General features: G+C 39.2%; 2 protein-coding genes across 5 annotated transcripts in view; one reads left to right on the top strand and one right to left on the bottom strand.

Annotated features, from left to right (window-relative positions):
• Nucleotides 1–4,650, top strand: part of LOC147148406 (excitatory amino acid transporter 2-like) — a 41,159-nt gene extending 36,509 nt beyond the window's left edge. For all 3 annotated transcript variants that reach the window (XM_086027755.1, XM_086027754.1, XM_086027756.1), the window contains exon 11: nt 1,013–4,650. In XM_086027755.1, coding sequence (XP_085883881.1) covers nt 1,013–1,084 — 72 coding nt within the window. In that variant the 3' untranslated portion in view covers nt 1,085–4,650. The remainder of the gene's footprint in view (nt 1–1,012) is intronic.
• A 996-nt stretch (nt 4,651–5,646) lies between these two features.
• cd44b (CD44 molecule (IN blood group) b) lies at nt 5,647–19,109 on the bottom strand. 2 transcript variants are annotated; one of them, XM_086029437.1, is made up of 8 exons: nt 18,645–19,109; nt 12,048–12,213; nt 9,371–9,513; nt 9,186–9,233; nt 7,293–7,610; nt 6,417–6,500; nt 6,232–6,310; nt 5,647–6,153 (listed from the first exon to the last, which is right to left on the bottom strand). In XM_086029437.1, exons 1-8 carry the CDS (start codon nt 18,709–18,711, stop codon nt 5,946–5,948), a joined length of 1,113 nt encoding a protein of 370 aa, XP_085885563.1. In that variant the 5' UTR covers nt 18,712–19,109; the 3' UTR covers nt 5,647–5,945. The 2 variants fall into 2 exon arrangements, with proteins under 2 accessions (XP_085885563.1, XP_085885562.1); XM_086029436.1 differs by having other exon boundaries at nt 5,647–6,156; nt 18,645–19,106.
• Nucleotides 19,110–23,680: the final 4,571 nt, after the last annotated feature.

Raw genomic sequence — 23,680 nt, 5'->3', positions numbered from 1 at the left:
TGCCTGGTAACACTGGCATCAGAAATCTGTTCAGAGTGATAATTTACATCCCCTTTCCCAACAGGCCATAGGCTTGCTATTTCCAGTTTCTTCTCTGTCTACTTTGGTTATTTTGTGAACTGCTAATAACATGACTCACTACTGTCGAAGGTGAACATGATATAGCGGTTCTGCAAAATATCCCAAATGCATTCATTCTGTAGGTGTGTGTCACCTTTGTTCCACTGTTTTGCATGCAATTTTTTATGTATATTTAGTTTTGGTTATACATGTTTGGTCTGTCTCCAGGTGACTCCACTCATAAGCATGTTCATCAGCGGCCCTCTGGGAGTTCCAGTTCCACTCATAGCATTTACATTTATTGTTGCTGCTATTTTTTCAGAGTACTCCGATGTACAGTACACATTACCATGGAACCAAAAATGAAAAAGAATGCCCTTAAATCATCAGAAGATCATAATTGCCAGAAAGTAGTGGCTTTTCCTGAATATATCGACATAATATCCCAATTACCGTGGAACATCTAAGGTTGAACTCGGTCCTCTCTTAGATGCTCGTCATGTTCTGATTTGTTTGGACATAAACTAATTTGTTCAAAGGGTCAGTCTTTCACTTTATGTTTCACTGTATGTTGATGAAGCTTACTAATTGGAATGCGAGTCTGCTTGCTTCGTCTTCTTTCAACACCCCTTGTTGAGAACAGAATTTCTTTAGAACAAGTGTCATAAAAGCCAAAGAAAATATAAGTACAAAATCAGGGTTAACCCTTCCTTTCAAAATACACTGATATCGCACAAGTACAATGTCACATCACATCAATTCAAACACCAGTTTGTGTAATTTCAACTTTAGATGTTCCACAGTCGTACATTTCCAAAAGCTGAATTAACTCAAACTGCCTTTGAGCATTGCAAATCTATGGCACCTAATTCACAAATCTAACTGTGCGGATGTAAGAGTGTTGTCTTTTTCTCAAATGTGTTGTTTAGATTTCCGTGCTAACTGCTTGCAGGTAACCTCAGCCACAAACGGCTCTGCTGCGGAGTGCACGCTTGTTGAGGAGGAACCATGGAAACATGAATAATGGCAGTGCAGAGATCCCCTGCTCCTGGGCTCCACAAGCTTTCCTTTCTGGTGATGGAAAAAAGAGAGTGAATGAAAAAAAATGTCTATGAACAGAACTACTAATGTCTATTATGTAGTGTAGTTTTTCTTTATTAGTAGTCCCTTTAAGATTCTTTTTGTAATTGTCTCTCTGACTGATAAACACTACTAATTCACTTAACTGTGAAAAGACAACAGCGGTACACGCTTCCTGTTAGAGCACAATTATGTCCTTAATAGCAGACTCTTGCACAACATACTTCAAGGTTGAAGGAGGGAAGGAAGAGAACACATTAAATACTACACACTATTGCTAGCAATACATTCTGCTTCCACTTGAAGCGTCTCTGAGGTGATTGATTATTGTAACGAGAGTGGGAGTCGTCATGGTGACCACTTTGTCGCTTTACTTCCGTTTTAGTGCCGTCATAAGCACAACTGCGAAGATGATGTTTATTTTTAGTCTCAGAATGCACCTGGCTACAGTTATCAATTACAAAGTATTTGCCAGAATTGATGAAAGGGTTGGGGGCAGGTTACGCTGAGCCTTACAGCACAATACTCACTATGGAACATTAAAGCACAAACCATACAATGAAGACACATTTTATGTGTTTCGTTTATAATTCACTATAATTTAGGAAAGGGACATTTTCTTTTGTCTTTGATATAAACTTCCTGTGTGTGCGTGCTTGTGCGCGTGTGCATGTGTGTGTGTGTGTGTGTGTGAGAGAGAGAGAGAGAGCATTCGGAAGAATGGCGTATGACCAAGTCAGTTACTGGGACCAAACAGGCAGGACAAAACATACTATGAAAGTCTTCAAACTGCAACAATCATATCAGAGAGCAGTATTCATTTCATGATATTCCACCTTTAAAAGACAGCATATCACTGCCCAAAATGACTGAGTGACACCAGTGACATTAAAGTGAAATTTTGATTGTAACACCAATGACGAATTGGCTCATCTAAATTCATTACAGCACAAACCAATAAATGACGTAAAGCACAAAGCATATGGCACAAATAAACAAACAAATGAGCCATCGACTTCTATTGCCAGTAGGCGGCACACTCAAAATTATGCAAATACTGTACCCTGATTCCAAGAGATAACTGGAGATTGTCAGGCCATTATGTTTTGAGAGATTTGTTTACTCCTGTAAAACTAGAAAGAAGACATTTTCAGGAATCTTAATGTCTACTTCCTCACCTGAACTTTCCCATCAAGAAATTGTAGCTCAATAGCACAACACATCCAAATTTGAATTATGACAATGTGCAAAAGGCTTCCTGCATGAATGTTTTTAACTACAGTACATTCCGGTGGTTGACGGATACTCTCCCTGCGCTACGGTCCAAATGAGTTTTGATGAAACACAGACAGAGATAAAAGAAAGTGCAGCCAATGGTCGTCAGCTGGGATTGTTGACATGCACAAACAGTGACAGACCACAGATATTTTTACTCATCCTTGAGGAGCCTCCGAGGATTCTTGTTTTTGCCAGATGTACAAAGGCAAACAATTCCATATTTTTAGCCACCAGAGCCCAAGACCTTTTTTTCTTCTACAAACCCTAGATGCTGCAGTTGTGTGCCAATATGCATGATTTCACTCAACAGAGCAGTGGACACACATTCTGTCACGTTTGACCCGAATCAGGTAACGATAATTGAGATCTCTCAAACAAGCAGCGACACAAATGGACGATTGTGTGTGAAAATTCTGTGGATTCTTTCTCAGTGTTGTGTGGTTCTTTCCTGTCTTGTTTCTCTCAATTTGTGCTTAACGACAACCCGGCCTTGAAGATGTCTGTCTGCGCCACACTGATCAAAAAGGCACACAAAATCTATATCGCACCACTCAGTATTGTAGAGGTCCTGAAGCATACACTCACAAGCCAAGGTAGTGGGCTTCCATACACATGGAAGTACATATATGAATACAAAGTCCATACCCCACAATGCACATTTGTGGCAAACATTTGCATATGAACACGCGCGTACACACCATCAAGGTGACAAAACACTGAAGAGCACAGCACTGACATCATAACAGGCCCTTCCAGTCTGACCTAATGGTCTGTTTACCTTCAGGAACAAAGTTTCTCCATTAAGGAGGCCATGAACACGATCATGATGAGAGTTGGACCACGTTTATGTTCAAAGTATTTTAGAAGCATGAATAAAATGAAATGATTTTTTTTTTTTTGCACCACTATCTTAAAAGCATGATATTTGAAGTGCCTCCTTGCACTTTTGTGTATATATTGTAGTCAACAGTGCTTCGTTGTTGGTGTCGTTCGTTTTCATCCTTTTTTCCCGATTGGGGAATGATGAAATGGTTTGTAGGAATATAGTTTTATTGTTGTTACATTTTAAATGTAATCCTCTAGGAAATATATCATCTATGTCCTGAGTAGAACTAGACTAGACACAATGTATAGGCAGGAAATTGTGTATTAAATTGCTTGTTTGTTCTTTTTTTTCATTCTCTAATAATTAGGTGCTTTACTTATCTGTCACTCAACAATATACAGTATAAATATATTTTTTTTGTATCTAATGTAAGCCTTTTGAATGTTTGTTCCATGACAATATAAGCAGTGATCATTCATTGTCATTGTACATAAATAGATATATAAATGTTCTGACCCGTGGCAATGCAGAATATCCTGAAGCAACATTTGCATTAGGAGAAAAACAAACAAGAGGGTGTGAACAAGAGTAAGCGAGAGAAGGAGATGTCTGTTAAAAGGGGCCAACATGATTTTATTCAATGGAAATTGGGAGAAAGGTTGCAGAAAAGAAGGTCAAATGTTGTCGTACGTAGGCTCGAGTGAAGAATCGAACGGCGCCTAGTAGTTGATGAGTGAACGATTTCAACACATTCACTTCACAATATTGAGCAACATTCCTCAGGTGAATCATTATGTCTGTTTACTGGCGAAGACTGGCCTTTTCTCATTTACAGTAGAATCATCAAAATGGAGCTGATGCTTTGATAGTAGCATATCATGGATCTCTAGATTGCTTTCAGGTTCTTTGTTCAAGTGCCACACATGCAACCTAAAGTGAGACTGTCATGCCATTGCCAACAAATCCCATCGTAAACCTGCCTTTACCCGCTTGCCTTTTTTCACTTTCTACGCAATGCACAATATGCACAAAAACCCTCCTGGAACTTGCTGAAACTTAAACAGGAAACAATATAGCCCTGTATTACATCTCCGCTCTTTTCTACTGAGACATGTCCTCTTCAGAAGAAACATCCCTGAAATTATAATAACTTCATCGACTGGAAGTTGCTTTCTTAATATTACTTTTCTAGGCCTTCCCTTCTTTGGAGAGCTTTTGCTTTTATTTTGATGTAAAGGCAGAAAGTACATGTGAGGGCAATACTGAATTAAAGTAAAAAAAAAAAAACATGAATTATTCCTTGATCTTATGGTATTCATAAAAAAATCTGTTTCTACATATCTAAATGTGCTGTACCTTTGGTGTACATATACAAATATAACTAATAAATGTTGATTCATAACTAATATTGACTGTTTGTGGTTATTTTGAATTGAATAAATATTCAAATGTACATGACAATTCATGTGATTCAACAGACTAATATTTCATTTGCACTGTTGCATTACGTTAAATTCAAATACATAATACAAAAAACTAAATCTAATGTAGCGAACTAAGCACTTACACATGATATACCAATCCAGGGTTCACCTTGCTACTTGCCACAAAACCAGCCGGGATAGGCTTCAGCTCATCCACGACCCAAATGAGGACAAGCGCCATTCAAAACAGATGAATGGATGTCATTTCTTAATAGTAAATTGCCGTACATCTTGACACATACGGAACTATTTTATATCTCTTTCTATTACAATAGCAATCTTTGTTTCATTCTCGATTTCCCGTGAAAGCATATTTGGGCATCACTTTTTCTGTTGCCATGGAAACTTGACTTGAGTAGAGCAAGGATATCACTTTTTTCTCCCACTTTTACATTTTAGAAAGATTTTTCTTTTTATCACTTACGTCCTCAGTCAAAGAAATCAAAAAGGAAATTGACACATTGTTTTATTGAACAGGAATACAAAGCTATTCATACCAGGAAACTGGCAGCTATTATGGCAAGGACATTTCAAGCGAAGTTGTTAAAAACAAACAACAACAAAAAAGTTATATGTACAGACCAACAAAAGTGGTATCTCCAGCTGTCTTGAGAAACTGAAGAACTAACAAGTTTCGAAGAAAACAAAATAAGCAAATAAAGCACAACAATGTAATAATGTAAAAGATTGTTTTGCTCATATTTTATATGACACACTATTTTTAAAACTCAATGTCATTGTCATAGTTCGGGCATTTTGCCGTTTGGGCTGATGTACGTTTTTAACGCTCGCTTCTAACAAAAAAAAACAACAAAAAAAAAAAAATTGTACGTCTTCATTGATGAAATCATTCCAACCCAAAACCCTGCTCCAACCCCCACCCCAGACCCCCCCCCCCCAACCCCCCACCCCCCACCTGTCCCCTCTGTTATAAACACACATAACACATGCACAAAAACCTGGCACACTACACACTCACACCCAGTTTATGCATGCTTCCCATAATATGGCACACTGGACAAACAATATGCTGCGCATGAGGGTTGAAAAGGCACAGCAGCCTTGCCGCAGTACAGTGCCACCTTTACGTTTCCACATCACACACACATCTATGCACTAACACCCACTCAGTGTCCATCCAGTGCTGACCACCAAAGCAGTTTAGAACGCCGCCCGCCTGCCCGCCCAACTCCCTTCCACTGCTTCCGCCTGCTCCCTCACGCCTCTTTATCAGGTGTCTCCTCTAGCTTGATGACGGTAAACTCCTCCGTGTTGCCGTTCTCCTGGATCTTCTCCTTGTTCATGAGGGTCACCATTTCCTGCTCCCTCTCCTGGGCCTGCGAGCTGGAGGCTACGGCTCCCGCCGCTCCGTTGCCCTCACTCTCTTTGGAGGTGATCATCAGGGTCTGTGTCTTGCCGCACCAGCTGCTATGTAGGACACATCCACATGCATTTTTCCACATGTTGCCTTCACAAAAAGTCATTGGAATCCTAAGTGCTTACCTCTTTTTTTTGGCAACAGCCACACATGCAAAGAGGATAGCGGCAATTGTTATAAGCACCACGATGATGACAAGCCAGTCTGCAGGGAGACATGCCGAGAAGAATTGCTGTTAGAGATTTTAGGCACAAATCATAGCGCGATTTGACTTGAATGACAAATGACTTGAGACGTTGCGGCTGCTCACTCGTTGAAATGCCGCGCTCGCCTTGATCCGACTCAGGCACAACTGCATTCATCCTTTTCTTGCCGTATGGGGGTTGTTGTGTAGCTTCAGGTCAATAAACAAAAACAGTACCAATGTCACTCATCTCTTACTCGAAAGGAAATAGTAATCACTCACTCCACAGTGTTCATGGCTAATCTCCTAAATATTTGTTTACATGTTAAAAAATATTTTACATACATGACTATTCATACTCAAATTATTGAAGCAGTTTACTTATTAGAACCCGTGCATGTTCTATGCTGTGAAATCTCAGATCTGGTGGCAAAACAGTGACTTATTATTGTATTGTGTGTGTATCACAATTGTTCAAAGAGTTAGTAGACATTTATAACAAGATATCTGGAAATAGTTGCAAAGCTGTACAGTATGTCAATCTTCCCATACTTAATTAAAGATTATGTTTCTTTGAGCACACAAAGCGTTGAACTGATTATAAACCAAATTAAATGCTCTAAATAAAGCTGTCCGTATTGTAAGGTGAATTTGAACAATTTCCTTTTGTCAGAATTTAGATATTTGTGCATTTCGTTCATTATAAACAATTTTTATTAAAGCTCCAAAGTATCATTTGAATTAATGTCATAATAGGCGCACCGAAGGAACCGACCAGCCTGTATGTCTTTAGCATGTATATTAGTGTAAGAGAGTCAAACACCAGAGGGCACCGTGTCTTCTTAAAGATTCAGTACAGCCATCAAGTTGCTGCATCAATGACTTTTCTCTTCAAATATATTGGCAATTGCATTCAATTCTCAGCCAGGTATTCAAATATAATTGTTGCATTGTCAAATGTGTATACAACTCATGCACTTTGCTTGCTACAGTACTACTCACACTCTGCTCTAGTGTCCTGCTTGTCATCTGGAGGGGGCTGTGTGACATCGGCCTCTCTGACAGGGGCAAGGGTCGACGTTGTTTCTTCTTCAGAGAGGGGTGGATGCAGCCCAGATCCCGTGGGCTGATCGAAGTCTCCAACGGTGAAGGAAAACAGGACACTCGCATTGTCGCCCCATCCTAGCGAACTATCTTCCACTGTAGGCCTTTCGGTGGCTTCCTCTGACACAGGGGATGGTGTCATAACAGTTACCCCAACAAAGTGTCCTGATTCTGCTGGGCTGGACACCTGCAGCCCAGGCTCTGTGGAAGGAATTGCTGACAAAGGGGGAGAAATGTTTATGCAACCACATTGGCATATCTTTGCTTTGTTATAAAGCTTACAGAGGCAAATTCCTGTTTTTGTTTGCTATTGATTAAAGACATTTGGATTGACATCGAAAGATGAATATGCTAGAAGACATCGACATTTTGTTTTTTTTATTTCCAGCCTCAAAAATGATGGGGGAAAAATATCAACTGATAAGATGATAAACATTCACCGTCACGTCAAGTCATGGCTTGGGCTTGCATCACTTCTTCTGGGTCAGGCTCACTACTCTTCATTGAAATAAAACATGATGACAGCAGCTAAATGAACTTAAAAGTCTACAGAAAAGGTTTTGCCTGCCTAAGATGCCACAAATGCAAGAAATAGAAGCTTTTAATCAACTGACTTAATACAGACAATAGTTTCTAAAGACATGATACATGTTTGAAGATAATAGCTGACGACATGAGCCAAAACTGACAACTATGCAATAATATGTGTACTGTAACAATAGATGGAAACTGTTCTACTATTTGGGGGGTTGGCATGGATCAGTATAAAGCGCTTTGAACGCCTTGTAGGTGGAAAAGCGCTATCCAAGTGAAAGCCCATTTACCCGTTACAAACAAATTCAATCTAAGATTTGAAGAGCAATTTTACGCTTGGGACACTGGTAGTTCACAAAAATCACCATAGATACAGTTGTACTCACAGGTTTACATGCCGAGCACAACTGTATATGTATATCACCATTCACCACTGGTTGGCAGATATGCAGTTGTGATTTATATGATTCAACTACTGTACATTTTCTTTATTTCCACATGGGAAAGCACTTTCAATACAGAGCACAGGGCGGTTCAATATCCAAGACGCACACAACCATCTCTGTTCGCATTTTCTCTGTTTCGAGTCTCAACTCAGCTGGATTCGCACATTCATCCTTTTGAGAGATAAAGCTAAGGCACTCAGCTACTGGCGCCTCTATAAATCTTTGAGACAAAACAAAACAAAACAATGAGCTGAGATAAGGTCATAATTGCACAACTGGGACAGACATGTTAGAACAAAACACTGATATGACTGTTAACATTGATATCAAATGAGTCTGCTACATGCCCATGAAATGCAATCTCATCCTGGATAGTCAACTTGGCAAAAGATGGGTCCATCCAAAATCATTTGGATGGCACACTGGATTGTAATTGTATGTTTCTTCCATCACCATGGCAACCTGTCATGGTCGACAACATTCAGAAGCAACAAGAACATCCTATAATGTCAGAGCTTATTATATTCATTGGGTTGACGACAGTAGAATGATGAAAGAAAGATTTATTTCCTAACCACTTTTATTGATGTTTAGTAGCAGTACAGTTTGTATGTGTATTGGGTTTGCCTGCTACCAAATGTAGATTTAACACTATTGACTTAACTTGTACTTTACTTTTCTTTTAACTTCAAATAGATTGAAATGTTGTTAATGAAATGCTTTAATAATTTAACATTCTTGAAATTATGTGACAAAGGCATATTTTTGTAAATCATTTCAAACCGGTGCATGCATGGACGGTCTTTCTTACCTTGTTCATATCCTTGAAATGCCTTCTCACAGTTGATCGCAGGCCCAGCTAGTACATGGACAAAGTTGAAAAGATAACAATTGAGATATGAATAAAAGGTCATCTGAGAGATATAGATTATGAATATGCAAAACATTCAAAGTGAGTTATGGGAAGAACAATCTTTGCAGGGCCTAAAAACGAACCTGTTTCATCATAGCAGTAAGCGTCATAACTTTCATTTAGGTCGTCACGAAGAGGAATGATTAAACCGGTCATGTTCACTGCACAGTTCTCGTGTTTTGTGTGTCTGAGGATGGCGAAGCTCATGTTGCTGATCCAGCCGTACCTGACAAGACACATTTGACATCGACATGATGATATTTCCAGAGACGGTAAGACTGTGAACTTGACAAAGTTGACATGGAAGCCCAAAGATAAGATTGTTGTTTCAATAACTTAGTTTTGAAGAACGACTGTGATTGTGGCCGGCAATGAAATTCACAAACGTCACAGCATTTGAATGATCCATTTTATATATCCACAGGATCATTTAAAAGTCGAATTTGGCATCTTGACCAGGAAGAATTGCAGTTAATTCCATCATGCTCTCCAATACAACCTTCAATGCTCCTTATCCTCTTCGGATAATGACTCGCTACATTGCATTATCTCCTGAATTGATTCACATGTCATTCAAAATAATGTTGCAAAAGATTAGATACGTTTTACATTTTTATATGGATTCAGGGCAAATTACTACTCAGCGATGAAAGGCCCATTTGTTTCTTAAGCGTTGACGCTCTTCTGTGATCCTCATGGTTGAAATGTTGATCAGCTGTTTTACTCGAACAACAAAGTGACTGGAATTGAATTGCTCACCAGTTTTAAAGTGGTTTCATTCTAAAATATAAAACAGGTTTTTTTTCTTCCACAGGTGCCCAACATTTGGTACCTTGTCCTTCAATGCAATGTTTTTCTTTTGTCTCTTCTTATTGTAACATTCAGTTGTTTGACAGTTCATCAAGAAGTTTAATTTCTTATATTAGTCACTGGCAAAGATTTGCATAAAGTACACAGGAACTTGTATTAGACTTAGGAGTCTGAGGAAAATCTCCGGAATTAAAGGGAAAATATGTATTTGTAAATAACTGGTAGTGGTAATATAAACATAATACACACATTTTTTATTTCTTTAACAGCATTAGTTTGTCTCATATTTCACGTTTCTGTACAACACACGAGGCTGTCATAGAAAATCTCCAGAATTAAAGGGAAAATATGTTTTTTGTAAATAACTGGTAGTGGTAATATAAACATAATACACACATTTTTTATTTTTTTAACAGCATTAGTTTGTCTCATATTTCACGTTTCTGTACAACGCACGAGGCTGTCATAGAAAATCTCCAGAATTAAAGGGAAAATATGTTTTTTGTAAATAACTGGTAGTGGTAATATAAACATAATACACACATTTTTTATTTCTTTAACAGCATTAGTTTGTCTCATATTTCACGTTTCTGTACAACACACGAGGCTGTCATAGTTGTTTTAGCTTCTTTAGTTCAACATCAAATCATATATTTAATGTTCTAATTCTCCTTTAATATGAAATACTATTTACAAAAAATGGTAGTATTTCAAACGTTTTTAATCAATTATGGAATAATTTTATTTTCATATACCGTTTAAAGTGCAACTACCACCATCATAAATTGAGAAATAAGGCAGTCACTCAAGAGTTCATTCAACGCAGGTGATGCACAATATGTAAGAAGCTGTTCTGCCTGGGCAAGAACGCTGATTTCAAATTCATTCAAATTTGCTCCTCATCGGTTATTTGATTGTCTATAGTAGATTCAATTTATTCTTCTTTCTTTTTGATTTTAAAATAAAGTAAAATACATAGAGAATTAATAGTACTATAGTCGTTTGAATAAAATTTGATTGAAGGTTCATTTTCAGCCGAGTCCACGGCGCCCTCCACATCAGCCTATCTCGCCTAATGGGTGAGCCGGCCCTGAGTGTAGTTTAAACTGCATTGGCCAATGCTACTCACTTTGGAGACTCTGGACAGATTACATTGACGTAGCACAGCACATAGAGGTTGAAATCTGATTGGACAAAAAATCCAACAGCCACATACTGTACTATAAAAGTAAAGTAGTGCAGTGAAGAGAAACGTTATGAAGTGAAGAGTTTAGCGTGTTGGGTATAACTTTGTTATAATTTAATGGAACAAATAGTAAATAGTGTTTAGAACGGCACTGAACGCTTTTCTGATCCTGACGTTTTACCACTGTTGTAATGTGACAAAGAATTTCTGTTCATTTCTGTTGCGGTGGCAATTGAAAATTAGTCTTTTCCGAAGTTTGTATAATAAATCAAACCTATGCAATGTAGTTGTTGTCAGAATGGAAATTGGAGTTAACTGTGGTATTCGTGACATTTTGAATATTTAATCTTTCAAAAAGAATTCCTGCAGTAAAACATGAAACATTTGAGGCTAGAATATGCATAGTTGTGGTGTGGTGGTGTCTGTGACAAATTCAGCTGCTTTCATGATTGCCACAAGGATTACATTTAAACACAGTGACACAAGTTGTTATGTCCAAGACTCAAATGCGACAAAACAAAGTAGTAGTGAAGGCAGGGGAAACATTTACAAATCTAAAAACCCAAAGAGCAGTAAAAAAAAAAAAAAAGAAAAAAAACAGGCATCAACACAACATGAACTGACACGAGGCCAACAGCGAGTGAATAGAAACAGAGGACTTAAATACAAGCAGGCTAACGACACAGCAAGGCACAGCTGACCAGGTGCAGAAATGAAGCTGATTGGTTGAGAGGGCCAAGCAAATGAAAAGTTAGTGCTTTCACCTGCAGGTTTCCATGTTTTTGTCAAAGGCCTGTTTTACTTGTTCTGGACTTGCTATTGTAGTCTGGAGCTGCTCGCACACCTTTTGAGCCTTGTTAAAGGTGAGAGAGTGACGAGCTTCACCCTCGACAATAAACACTCCGGCATAGCTGCAGCTGCGAGAATTGACTGTTGGAAGAATAAAACAGAACAGGATTTGTCATTAAAAAGTGAGAATGTAGAAATAACAATTTAAGATGAGTTGGTGTACAAAGGAGCATCTTAGCAGCTTTTGCTTCACATTTAAGATGCTCTGCGTTTGAATCTCTGTTCAGGCCCTCTTGTGAAAATTTGCATGTTCCCCTTGTGATTGAGCGGGTTACACGGGCACTTCAACTTCCAAAAATCCATATTCCAAAAACATGCATGTTAGGTTAATTGAAGACTACGGCCTTGTCTAAGACTAAGGCTTTTTTTAAAACTGAATCTTTCAGCCTCTCCATGTACTACAAAAAAAATCCATCCAAACTGCCTGATTTGTTTAAAACAAAATGCAACCACACGAAACGCCATAAGTGCGTTTTTCAGCGCATTTACAGAAACGTCAAGAAGAGGATTAGATGAGAAGGCAGGATGTCCTCCACGACCAGACAAGCGCACTCCTGGACGTGGAGTCTCCCATGAGGTGACACTGCAGTTAATACTTAAGAAAAAAATGAAGCTCTCAGAAAGACTAAGTCAGTAAGAGAAAATTTAATAAAAATAAAGAATAATACGGGAGAAAATAAAATCCAAGAGGATAAAAATCATAATAATAAATGGATAAATGAATAAATAACAGGTTACAATTATGTTAAATTGTGATGTATCTTTCTGCTGTCTTCTTTGCTAAAATGAACCAAAAAAGCAGCACAGTGTTAAGCCGCTTCTTTATTCAGCTTCTTCTGCATGAACGGCCTCGCTCTAATAACTATAACAAATATTTAAACCGGATAGATAGTAAATATGATGTCATCAAACACAATATAATATTGCTGGCATATTCCCATTTTTATTATTCTCTCTCTCTCTCATTTACGCTTACAGGACGCATGCACTAACATATTGAAACTGAAGCTAGTGTGCGGGAAGAAGGGTGTAGGGACACATTTCTCTAACTTTCCTAATGACTAATTATTATCTATAAATGTAAAAGCTACTTTTTTGTGCTGTCACGTGAATACTCAGTGCTCGGAGTGCACATGTCACATGTTTGTCCTGCGCCAAGAATATGGTTGTCGGGGAGGTGGAACAAACAGACAAGAGACAGGTTGTGCTGCAGGGACACAAGTGCGGTCGGTGCCGGAGCTGCATGAAAGAGTGAAGGACTGACTGACGCGCCTAAATTACACAAGTCGATAGTTACGACTGTCCACAGCCAAATGCGGATCCGAAGATATTTGTTTTCAGAAACCTTTGTTTTTAATGAAAAAAATCTCAGGGATGTGTGGATGACAGGGAAAAACGCAGAAAAATATCTCCTTTTTGCAAAATAGCCAGCTATGTGTAGACGAGGCTTAATTTAACATCAAATGTGTGAATGGTGTTTGTCTCAATATGTCTAAAGTCAGCTGGGATAGGCTGCAGCTCACCCACAACCCTAGTGAGGACAAGCACTTTGTTACTGTTACTCTATTATAGTAAATGAATAAGTGAGAACCAGACATAAAAAGGGTAGACCTGTGGAATTGAAGCAGACTGAAAGCAATTAACCCCCAATGCTTTCATTTTTCTTCTTCATCGCTGTTGGTTGTTTTAAAGTTCATTATCATCATATTAAATCAATAGCATCATGTGCATGGCAGTGTAATTATAGTACAGCTGTAGTTGTTGCTACCACTTTCTTTAATTCAGACCATGGCAAGGTTCACGAGACCCCTTTCACAACCATTCAGTGGGTAAAAAGCAAATAAATGAATTGACGTGTGAATGGCGTCTTCCGTGAGTGCAACATGAGACAATGTTACAATGAGGGGAAAAACAGAAGCATCATGGGTCTGCAGTTTAGGGCCTCAGGCAAAGTCACACCCATACATACATATACTCAATGTAACACTAAAATAATTATTTTTTGGGACATTATGTTTTAGCACTAGTAGCTTGATTGCTATGATAAAAAACTATACCTTGTTTGAACAGACATGAGGGGGTTCCCTGATGTGAGCAGGTGAACATGTACATTTACACTGAAAGTGAGAAAAGCTACTAAGATGCGAAATGCCCCCCCAAAAAGAAGATATTTGTACAATAACCTACAAAGTGAGCATCTCGTCATCCCCCTGACAATGTTTGTGGCTGACCACAGTAAACTTTTAAATCACCTACTGGTAATTCGAATTCAGAGCTGACATGGCTGCAGCCAATATGTCCTAAAATAGCACTAAAAAGAGCTTTCCTTTTTCATTTAAAACATGTAAACAAGAAATGTCATATTCAGTGGATATATTGATGAGTTCCTTCTAATGTATAACACAATGTCATAGTATAAGCTATTATTAATTACCACAACACATTCTGTAGTTGCTTTCCCACAAACATAACTTGTGATGACACAATGGAAGCAATCCGTAAGATAAGATGAGCATAGCTTGATATTGCTCTGGTCAAGAGAATTTAGTTTTCAATAATTAAAAAGAATCAAATTAATCATTTAATAGAGTAGACGTTAAAGTTATATATAGGTCGGGCCAAAACCTTGAGTCACATTTTGGTGAATTTAATATTGTTTTCCAAAACCTATATTATTGGTTTATTTCTACAAGTGGCCTTTGATTTATTAGTATCACTCTACTACCTTGTGTATAGTCACACATTATCACAAGGTTATCTATGAAACAACAGGCAAACTGTTCCATTGGTAGAGTGTAAAAAAGGAAGTACATCAATGAGGAAATAACTGTTTCATAAATGTTACTCTTGCATTGCAACATGAAGGCAAGGAAAAAGCAAAAAAATATGAAAGCAAATTCATTGTGATTTACTTATGACTATTACATCAATATATATTTTTTATGTTTCTATTGTGACGATACAGCTAGTGTACAATTTACATTCAGCCTGTTATATTATTTGGCGATATTTTATTGGTTCATTGTCAACATCAGTTGAGCCCTCTGCTGTTAGAGCGAGTTGGGCAAAAAGAGTCTGCGCCAATATTGCCTTGAATGGCAGTTGCCTCAGGCCTCCACCCACCCACAGTACACACACGCACACGCGCACACACACACACCTGACAGAACCTTAACACATGCTGCCACATGGCACAGTGTCCCTAAAAGTGTAGGCTGAAAAACATTGCAGTTGCACCCTTGCAAACCTAGCCAGCAAGATCAAAAACAGCAAAAACTGCAAAAAAAGGGGATTCATTAGTATGCAATGGGAGCAATCATGGGGGTCTTTGTGCAGCCCCAAAGCCTGCCTTCTTGAAGCAGTGACCACCCCAAAGCTTCCTTTGTAACCTAATGAATTTGAAACCAAGGAGACTGATCAATCCTGCTGCCTCAAACAGGAGCAAAAGGAATATACCGTAACTTCATGTAGAAGTAATATACGAGATCTACACTACTACACTTCATGTTCTCTCCCTCTACTTTCTGATCCATTTCCTGTTGTGTTTGTTAAATCATTTGTTTGTCTTCTGCATGCTCGTAATAAAGACCAAATTTGCCCAAGCAGGCAAGTGCACAAACGCTAATACTCATTCAGACAACTACTAAAGCGTGATCAACGATATGTCGTCATCATAAAGCATGGAGACAACCAGTATAGCAAGTACAATCATATCTAGATCAGCAAGACTTGTTGTTTTCACTTATCACCCTGAGTCTTCTCTGTTCTCTTTGTCTGTCACGGTCACATTTTATTGATAACGTCAGAATTAAAGCTCCAGCAGGGATGTCACGCTCAAACAGACACTTTGGTGTTCTTTGTAACATTGCATTTCATCAGCTGGTTTACAAGCAGGCCTTGTGCCATTAACGTCACTCCAGCAAAGCTCCACTATCTTGCATCATCCACCTCAGTAAATTGCACTGCCCTACAGTCGTGTCCTACCACTCAAAACAATGTGTGGCAGGTGAAATGTGAGATCTTAATGAAAATAGGTTTGGTGTACACACATTCTTGCAATAAGAGTGGAAAGCAACAAGAATGACCAGCTATTCCATACAGTTTTAATGTGATCAGAAATCTGTAGGTGATGTTATACTTAAAAGGAAGTATCACTAATGAAAATACATGCATTGCAGCAACACAAAAGGTGTCAAACCACACACTTCCTCCACTTGGTCACCACCCAAATTTCCAACTGGTGAATGTGGTTAGTGGGTAAGCTTACTGAAAAGCAAAGGGTACTGCAAATGTTTCCGAGGGGTGGTGAAAGATTTTCCATTGACATGAAGAATATTTTTTTTAATCTAGTTTGTACATTATTTAATTTTTTATTCCCTAAAATAATCCAAAATGTAAATGGCTTTTGAATAATTTTTGGACTTCTTCATGAGTCTTGCTAGCCAACTCTCCACGATGCTAACATGCTAACTGGCATACACTATCATTCAATTGATAAAAACTGTATTCTGATGCGATCCATTGCAGGACTGACGGGAATGACGTTAGTTTTGCTGCGCTAATTTCACACTATTTGACATAGCTTGTGTACTTGCTCTTATTGGACAGGCATATCTGGTGTGGTTGTTGCCACGACATAGCCTAACCATCTTATCTTAGTAGCCAACATTGGACAAAGGCCAGTTTTTACTGTCTGTATATCTGTGATAGGCTAAGCTCAAGGCATTCTGGCTCTCACGTCTCACATTATATCCAGACTTGTATTTCAGTTGCAGGATTTGACTACTAAGGCATAGACTACTGTTCTCTTCTCTCGCAAAGGAGGCAAACACGTGGTGAAGTTGCAGAGGAAACCAGAGGAGGCAATAGGCTTCTTGGTTCGGACCTGGTGCCAAGAACTCTCCGAGTTATTGCACATTCATCGTTGTATCATAATTACAGCATTACTGATCGCTTTATTTTTTCTTGATGACTCTCTACATCAGTTGCACAAATAGTCATTGTTCGCTACTACAACACTAATGGTACCGTTACATCCCGTAAAGACTCTCTGTACTTATGTGTTATGTCCTAAATGTTCTTTTTGTTAGAGTTGATTACTGTAATACTGGTATGGCTTCTGAAACTATCGGGGATACATTATTTGTGTGTTTTTACATCGTCATAGCCAATTACGATGATTCTGATTCTGATTATAGGGGCCCTGACCACACCACACATTGACACACGGTACATATGATCAAGAAGAGGCTCGCTATTTTTGTTGGGTTGGTCGGAGAAGTAGTTTGTAAAAGAGATGAAGGCATTAAAGAGTGTGGTCTACTTGGTTGACACTCACTTCCTCTCTTCCCCAAAACCCTAAAATTTTGAGATTACAACACTTTGCATTTCTTCTTAGCTATAAATTATAATATCATTATAATCTGACCGGCAATCGGGTTTCAATCGTGGATTATGTGCATTCAATAAAAAAAAGATGATGTCTGATGTCACTGGATAACAGATGTCATTGTAAAATCCTTCCATGAATCTAATTTAAGATTACACGAAGGGTTAGCCTGGAAACAGGATCCGACTGCCTGACCTTAATGATATACTAGCGCCCACAGAGTTAATGTTCAAAGACTTTTCCTGGACCATGATGAGCACTCTGACATTAAAAAAAAAAAAAAAAAAAAATGGCACAAACACAAAAGCTTGCCTCCTACGCTCACAAGATGCCTTGAGAGGAACAAATATGTTAAAGTCCTCCTTCCACCAGAGAGGCTGTCTTGACGTAAATTCTTATTTGCCTTTAAATGAGGACTCATTTCCAGAGGGTAATGTTCAGCGCCATGGTGCCGGAGGGAGTCTTTGTGAACAACCTGACAACCATCTCCTGTGGGACCAAGCTAGATGCACCTAGACCTGTTTGATTCGGCACCTCCAGAGATGTATCGCTCGGGGCAACAAATGCAATCAAAACCTCACTCGACGAGCACATATGAGATGAAAAACCAATGACATTTGCACAGAGGGGTGGTGCTGAACATTCTTTGTGGAAGAGCGTAAAGCATTAAAATGTGTGATTCCGGCCATAAAGCTAAAAAAATAAAAATAAAAAATAAAAAACCTCATGACCTCATGCCTGTTGTCTCTGGAATCTGCGCTTAATGTTCAGATTGAATAAATAGGTTCTACTGCCTGGCACGTTAGCATGTGTTAGACACAGACACTGCAAAAAAGCATTTTCTTTGTGTCTGTCAGGAGTCTCAGACTGCCAGACATGAGGCTGTCTGCGCTGCTGTACAGCATTCACAGTCACTCTTGCCGGGTTCCACTCTTTTCTTTTCTTTTTTTTTTCCAAACTGCAGAGAACAAAAAGCCTCTTTTAGTTTTACTCTCATATTTCCATTTAGATCCCGACATTTAATATTCCTGCGTTCAAACAAAGCCGAGTACATCTGGCACAAAGGAAGAAGAAAAAGCTCATTTCAAACAAAGAGCAGTGGAAGAAGGCATGGTCACCTCACCTTGAAGTTGCTCTGACCTACAGGAGGCCAGATGTCCTAAGGTGACCCCCAAGAGAAGAGTCCACATCCTGGGCAAGCTTTGTCTGGATGGCTGGCAGAGTAGCTGAAGGTAAAGGTGAGTATGGATCCTCTAGTAGTCCTCGTTCCCTCTCAACCAGGATGGCCAACGTGTGTATGTGTGAAAGAGAGTGAATGAATAAGAAAGCACTTAAAAAAGAAAGCTTTCTCTGTCAGAGGGAGTTTCTGTGTGTGTTGGCAGCTGGAGAACACTCAGACTTTACCCAACTTTTCTCTTCTGTCTCTGCAAACCACAGCAGCTGTATGCACCCACACAAGAAGAGGACGAGCGGCTCATGTGAACACACACCCACTTGCCCCACCTCTCTGCTTCCACCGCTCTTCCTTTGCCTTCCTCCACAGTTTGAAACGGCTAAAGGCGAAGGTGATCTCTCCCTCTCATCTGGCTCCGTGTCTACCTCCTCCCTCTCCATCTCCTGCTCCCCCTCCTTCCTCTTTTCAGACAGCAACAGTTTCAGTGTGCCCATCTGGTCTTTTGTTCACTCCTCACTTCATTTCCAATTCAACCAATTTTCTTGTCTCCGCTCCCTTTCACAGTGGCTGTGCATCTCACAGTGTGATCTGGTGGCAGCAATGGGAGCCGGTCACAACCATTTCACAGACACACATATCATTTTAAAACGACTAAGGTTAGAAACACAAATGGGAGAAAACTGGAACACAACCAAAGGACATGCACAAAGTATCGGGACACATCATTTATCTAATTAATCAATTCTACACCTACAACTTTGTGTGAGCAACCTTTTTCTGTTCCATCATGACTGCCACACTGCACCAAGCTAGGTGGATGAACACAATAGTTGGCGGACGTTGGTGTGGAAGAACATAACAGTCCTGATACCAACCCCAATTGCTATCAAACATACAATTTGCATAGATAATCACCAAAAACTGATCGACATCTTAAATCTCATGGCTACCATATAGTGGAGAAAAGAGAGGGAATAATCATGTTATCATTCTGCTGTGAAACATGCAGACTGACGGACCGGCCCGTCAGTCTGTCATTGACGGATACCCGTTTGACTGACGATTGACAAATGACGGGACACCTTTTAAAAATGACATACTGACGAATGACCGAAGCGGGTTTTCATCCGTCAGTGTAATCGTCACTAACGGGCAACCGTTTTTCTGACGTTTTTTGGGGGGGACCAAATGACAGACTTCTGACGGACTGACGATTAGATTTCAGTTCGTCGCGAAATATTACGGACTGACGAATGACGGACGGCTATCTGGCCACTGATAGATGACGAATGACGGACCAGCAAAATTTTGTAAAATGCCCACCTCTGGAGACACATTCATGTTAAATCCCAATAGCTGTTTGAACTTTTCTCTATGACACAATCCTGCATATCTTTTCCCAAGCTCGATTTTAGTGTACCACATTCAAAGACATTATGAGGAATACAATTCATCAATAATATACACACAGTGCCCTCCATAGTTACTGGCACACCTGGTTAAGATGAATATTGCAAACATGGTTCGGCAGACACAGATTCAAGCTGCTCCCATGGCCATCTCAGTCGCCAGACCTCAACCGTCTTGAAAATCTGTGGAGTGAGCGAAAGAAGAGAAAGCAGAGGAGAGGACCCATGTCTGTGGATGACTAAAAGAGATTGCACAAAGAGAAACGGTCAAAGATCACTCTTTCTGTATTCTCCTATCTTGCAAAACATTACAGGAAAAAATTAGACGCTGTTTTGCCGGATAAAGGGGGTTGTACAAAGTATTAACATCAGGGGTGCTAATAATTGAGGCACAGATGATTTGGTGTGAAAGAATTCTTTCTTAATCTGAGTTATTTTCCTCACTGAATAAATGCACTTGAATTAAAGGTTGGATTCCCCCCCACCTCCTTTTTTTTATTTTAATAAATTTTGACCCAACATTATTAAGGAAAAAAAAGTGAATTTGTAGGAAGCTAAAAAACACCTCTTAAGCATAATTATGGAGGGCAGTGTACATTGTATTACTGTAACCATGGCGCTGTCCTCAACAACTGAATCGGAATCAACAGTTTCTTCCTAACAGCACACCCATTTTGGAACATCTCATATAAACACACGGTGACAAAGCATGACTGCTTTGAGCTTGTAATTCTGTGACTTCCAAATCAACTATGTCTAATGTCGCAGCACGAGCAATGACTTGTCAGTGACTCATCACGGGATCCGCACACAACTGTATGTATTGTTTCTTGCTCTTTCAGTGAAATACTTTGTAGAACCAAATCTCCTCACTTATAAGGGGACCTAGGGGTGGGGTAAAACTGTATATGTTAGTCTTGATGGGAAAAGTTGACACGTACAGTATTTATGATCTACATGTAGATAATTATTCGCTAAGGACAATTATAAATGAACGTTTGAGAAGGTGAAGAATGACCAGCAATGATTTAGTCACTGAAAAGTGAAACACAGGAAGTATAAAGTTGACAACAGGAAACACCTAGAAACAGAAAGAACCACAGTCAATGGCCACTTTATTCAAGTTGTAATCAGCCATAATTGAGTAAGAATGAAATTGAGAAAAATATACTTCCTAGGGAACTTCCTCTAACCTTTACTATAACATCCACTTTGGGGTAAATTGCTGTACTTGGTAACACAAAAGAAGACCAAAACAAAAGTTAGCTACAGTACTGCTGACTTCATTTGTATTGATTTCTCTTTACTCGGGAGATAACAATCAAAGAACTTACATACAGTCACAACAATTTCCCAAGCAGTGGTGGTTACTATAGTGAGATACAAACAACACAACAAGCGTGCTTGCACCAGAATAAAGTTGGTTTGGAGTTTCCTCTTTCTCAAGTAAACTAAGTGCACATCAGTTTTTCTCTGTAAATGAAATATGAGGAGGGATTTTTTTCTTAAGCTAATGATTATCCAGGCAAAGTTGGTTTCCCTGCCAGAACAATGTCTGTCCCAGTTTCTCTCACTGGAAAATCATTGACACAAAACTAAGAAATGCTGACTACATGGATTAGTATGTAACAGTGGCTGTGGTTGATAAATCCACTTTAAAACAGCTGGGCATACACAAGGTCCCATATACTGTAGGTCACCTTTAAAGAACATATATCTAAATGAAATGCTCAATCATTGTCACTCAATTCAGGCAAAGCAAATCCTTTTAATTGAACTCTAGTACTAATGGTCAACCGTCTCTTTTCACGTGATCATGATTCAAAGGTAGACTGAGTAATTTTTCAGGTGGGGACAAAGGACTACCATGAATGTATGTACATAAATACTCTCGTTATCCAGTTCATTTAGTCATCGAATCACTTTTTTTCACTATATGACATCATGTAGTAGCAAAAAAAAAAAAAAAAAACAGTAGCTGAGGTGACCGGCTGTATACGGGCAATGACTGAGGCCTAAATTAAACATCAGACTACTGACTCAGCCAATATAGCAAAGAAAAATATTTCCATGATGGCGAGTCAGTGAGAACACACGCACATACTCTCTCATCAGACGTCCCTGCGGTGAGAAATCTGAGTGATGGCCAACAAATGGAATCTTTACAGCATTCCTTTTATGGAACATGCCTTTTTCCCTCCGGTGAGCTAAATCCCCACAAATTGACAACCACAGAGCGGATTTTACGGAATAGCATGGTAAACTTGAACAAGTTACTGTGTAAACAGCGAGTGAATATCACACAAAGGTGTGTAATGTGATCATAAAAGCTAATTGTTTGTCTGTTAGCTTGGGGGAAAACATAAGACAAAGTAACTTTTTTTTTTCGCTCCCAGGCTTAACCCGGATTTGAGAAGGATTTCATTTTATACCATTGTGATAAACCAAAAGATCATGGTAAGAAGCTAAAGCCAAGTAAAGTATGCCAATGTAGAAGTAAAACATTTTTAAAAAAGCTTTCAATCATCGAGGACACGGATGAGCAACTTAATTGCTGGAGGGGAACACAATTTTTCAACATTGCCAATGGGGTGGGTGGGGGGGTTGTGGTGCGGTTACAGGTAGACACTAATGACAAAAATGTTATTTTAATTATGGACAAAATACATGTATGTGTGAAAACGCATGCTCTTTATGTAATTCATTTTTGATAATACATTTTTCAGTGCATGGATAAATGAACAAGTATCCGAACTGAACAACAAAGGGTTGGAAGCAAAGAACAAAATAACCACATGACTGTAAAAAAATGTCCAGTGCAAAAGGCTCTCTCGTGCGTAAAAAAATACCTTTCAAGGATGGAACAAAACTAAATTAAGTGCAAGAACTCATTTTGTAAATTTTCCACAAAAATCTCTCATTATTTTAAATACTAAAGAGGGGGAACAAACCTAAACATATTTTTTTCAAGAATATGTTCTATGCAAGCCCACTAGTTGAAACAAGGCATTCTGATTAATATTGCGTTTGTGGAATTGTTGTTGTTAAATAATTGTTCTTAGTCTCGTACTATTTTTATCCAATCTTATTGTTTTATAGTTCTTAGCTTCTTTCATTGCTTTGTCTTTTTAGCTTCGTTGTCATTTTCCTTTAGCTTCATCTAGGTTTTACCTCCAGTGTTTCCTCAAGGGGGGCCTCCGCGCTGGGAGGTGCGGCTGCCCTCCCTGCGCTATGCTTAGGGGCTGCCCCGGTTGTCGTGGCCCGGGGGTCTCTGAGGTGGTGGTGCTACCCTTGGCCATGGGCCGTCATCCCTCTCAGCGTGGACAAGATTCCCTTGGGTACTCTTTCCTCATATGGTTTCTCTGTGCCCTGCCATGTCTCTTTTTAAGGTTATATGTGTGTGCGTTTGTGTATGTGTGTGTGAGTGAGTGAGTGCAGGTGTGCTTGTAGATGTCTGTCTTCGTGTATACTGCGAGGGAGCGAGGGAAGGTGGGTGCGGGTTCTCTTTTTATGCTGTATTTTGACGTTTTTAATGTACAGCACTTTGAGTTGCATCTTGGGTGTGAAAAGTGCTAT

Source organism: Filicampus tigris, chromosome 4 (genome assembly GCF_054856515.1).
Source record: "Filicampus tigris isolate MCC_2025a chromosome 4, RoL_Ftig_1.0, whole genome shotgun sequence".
NCBI classification, from domain to species: Eukaryota; Metazoa; Chordata; class Actinopteri; order Syngnathiformes; family Syngnathidae; genus Filicampus; species Filicampus tigris.
This window is presented reverse-complemented; position numbering and strand designations above follow the sequence as displayed.

Bases quoted from the DNA above. Each gene is read 5' to 3' on its own strand.
- cd44b (XM_086029436.1), bottom strand. From the start codon at position 18,711: ATGTGGACTCTTCTCTTGGGGGTCACCTTAGGACATCTGGCCTCCTGT. The intron at 9,514-12,047 runs GTGAAAGCACTA...GTGTCTTGTCAG, and splicing joins AAAAACATGGAAACCTGCAG to GTACGGCTGGATCAGCAACA. The intron at 6,157-6,231 runs GTAAGCACTTAG...TGTCCTACATAG, and splicing joins GCTGTTGCCAAAAAAAAGAG to CAGCTGGTGCGGCAAGACAC.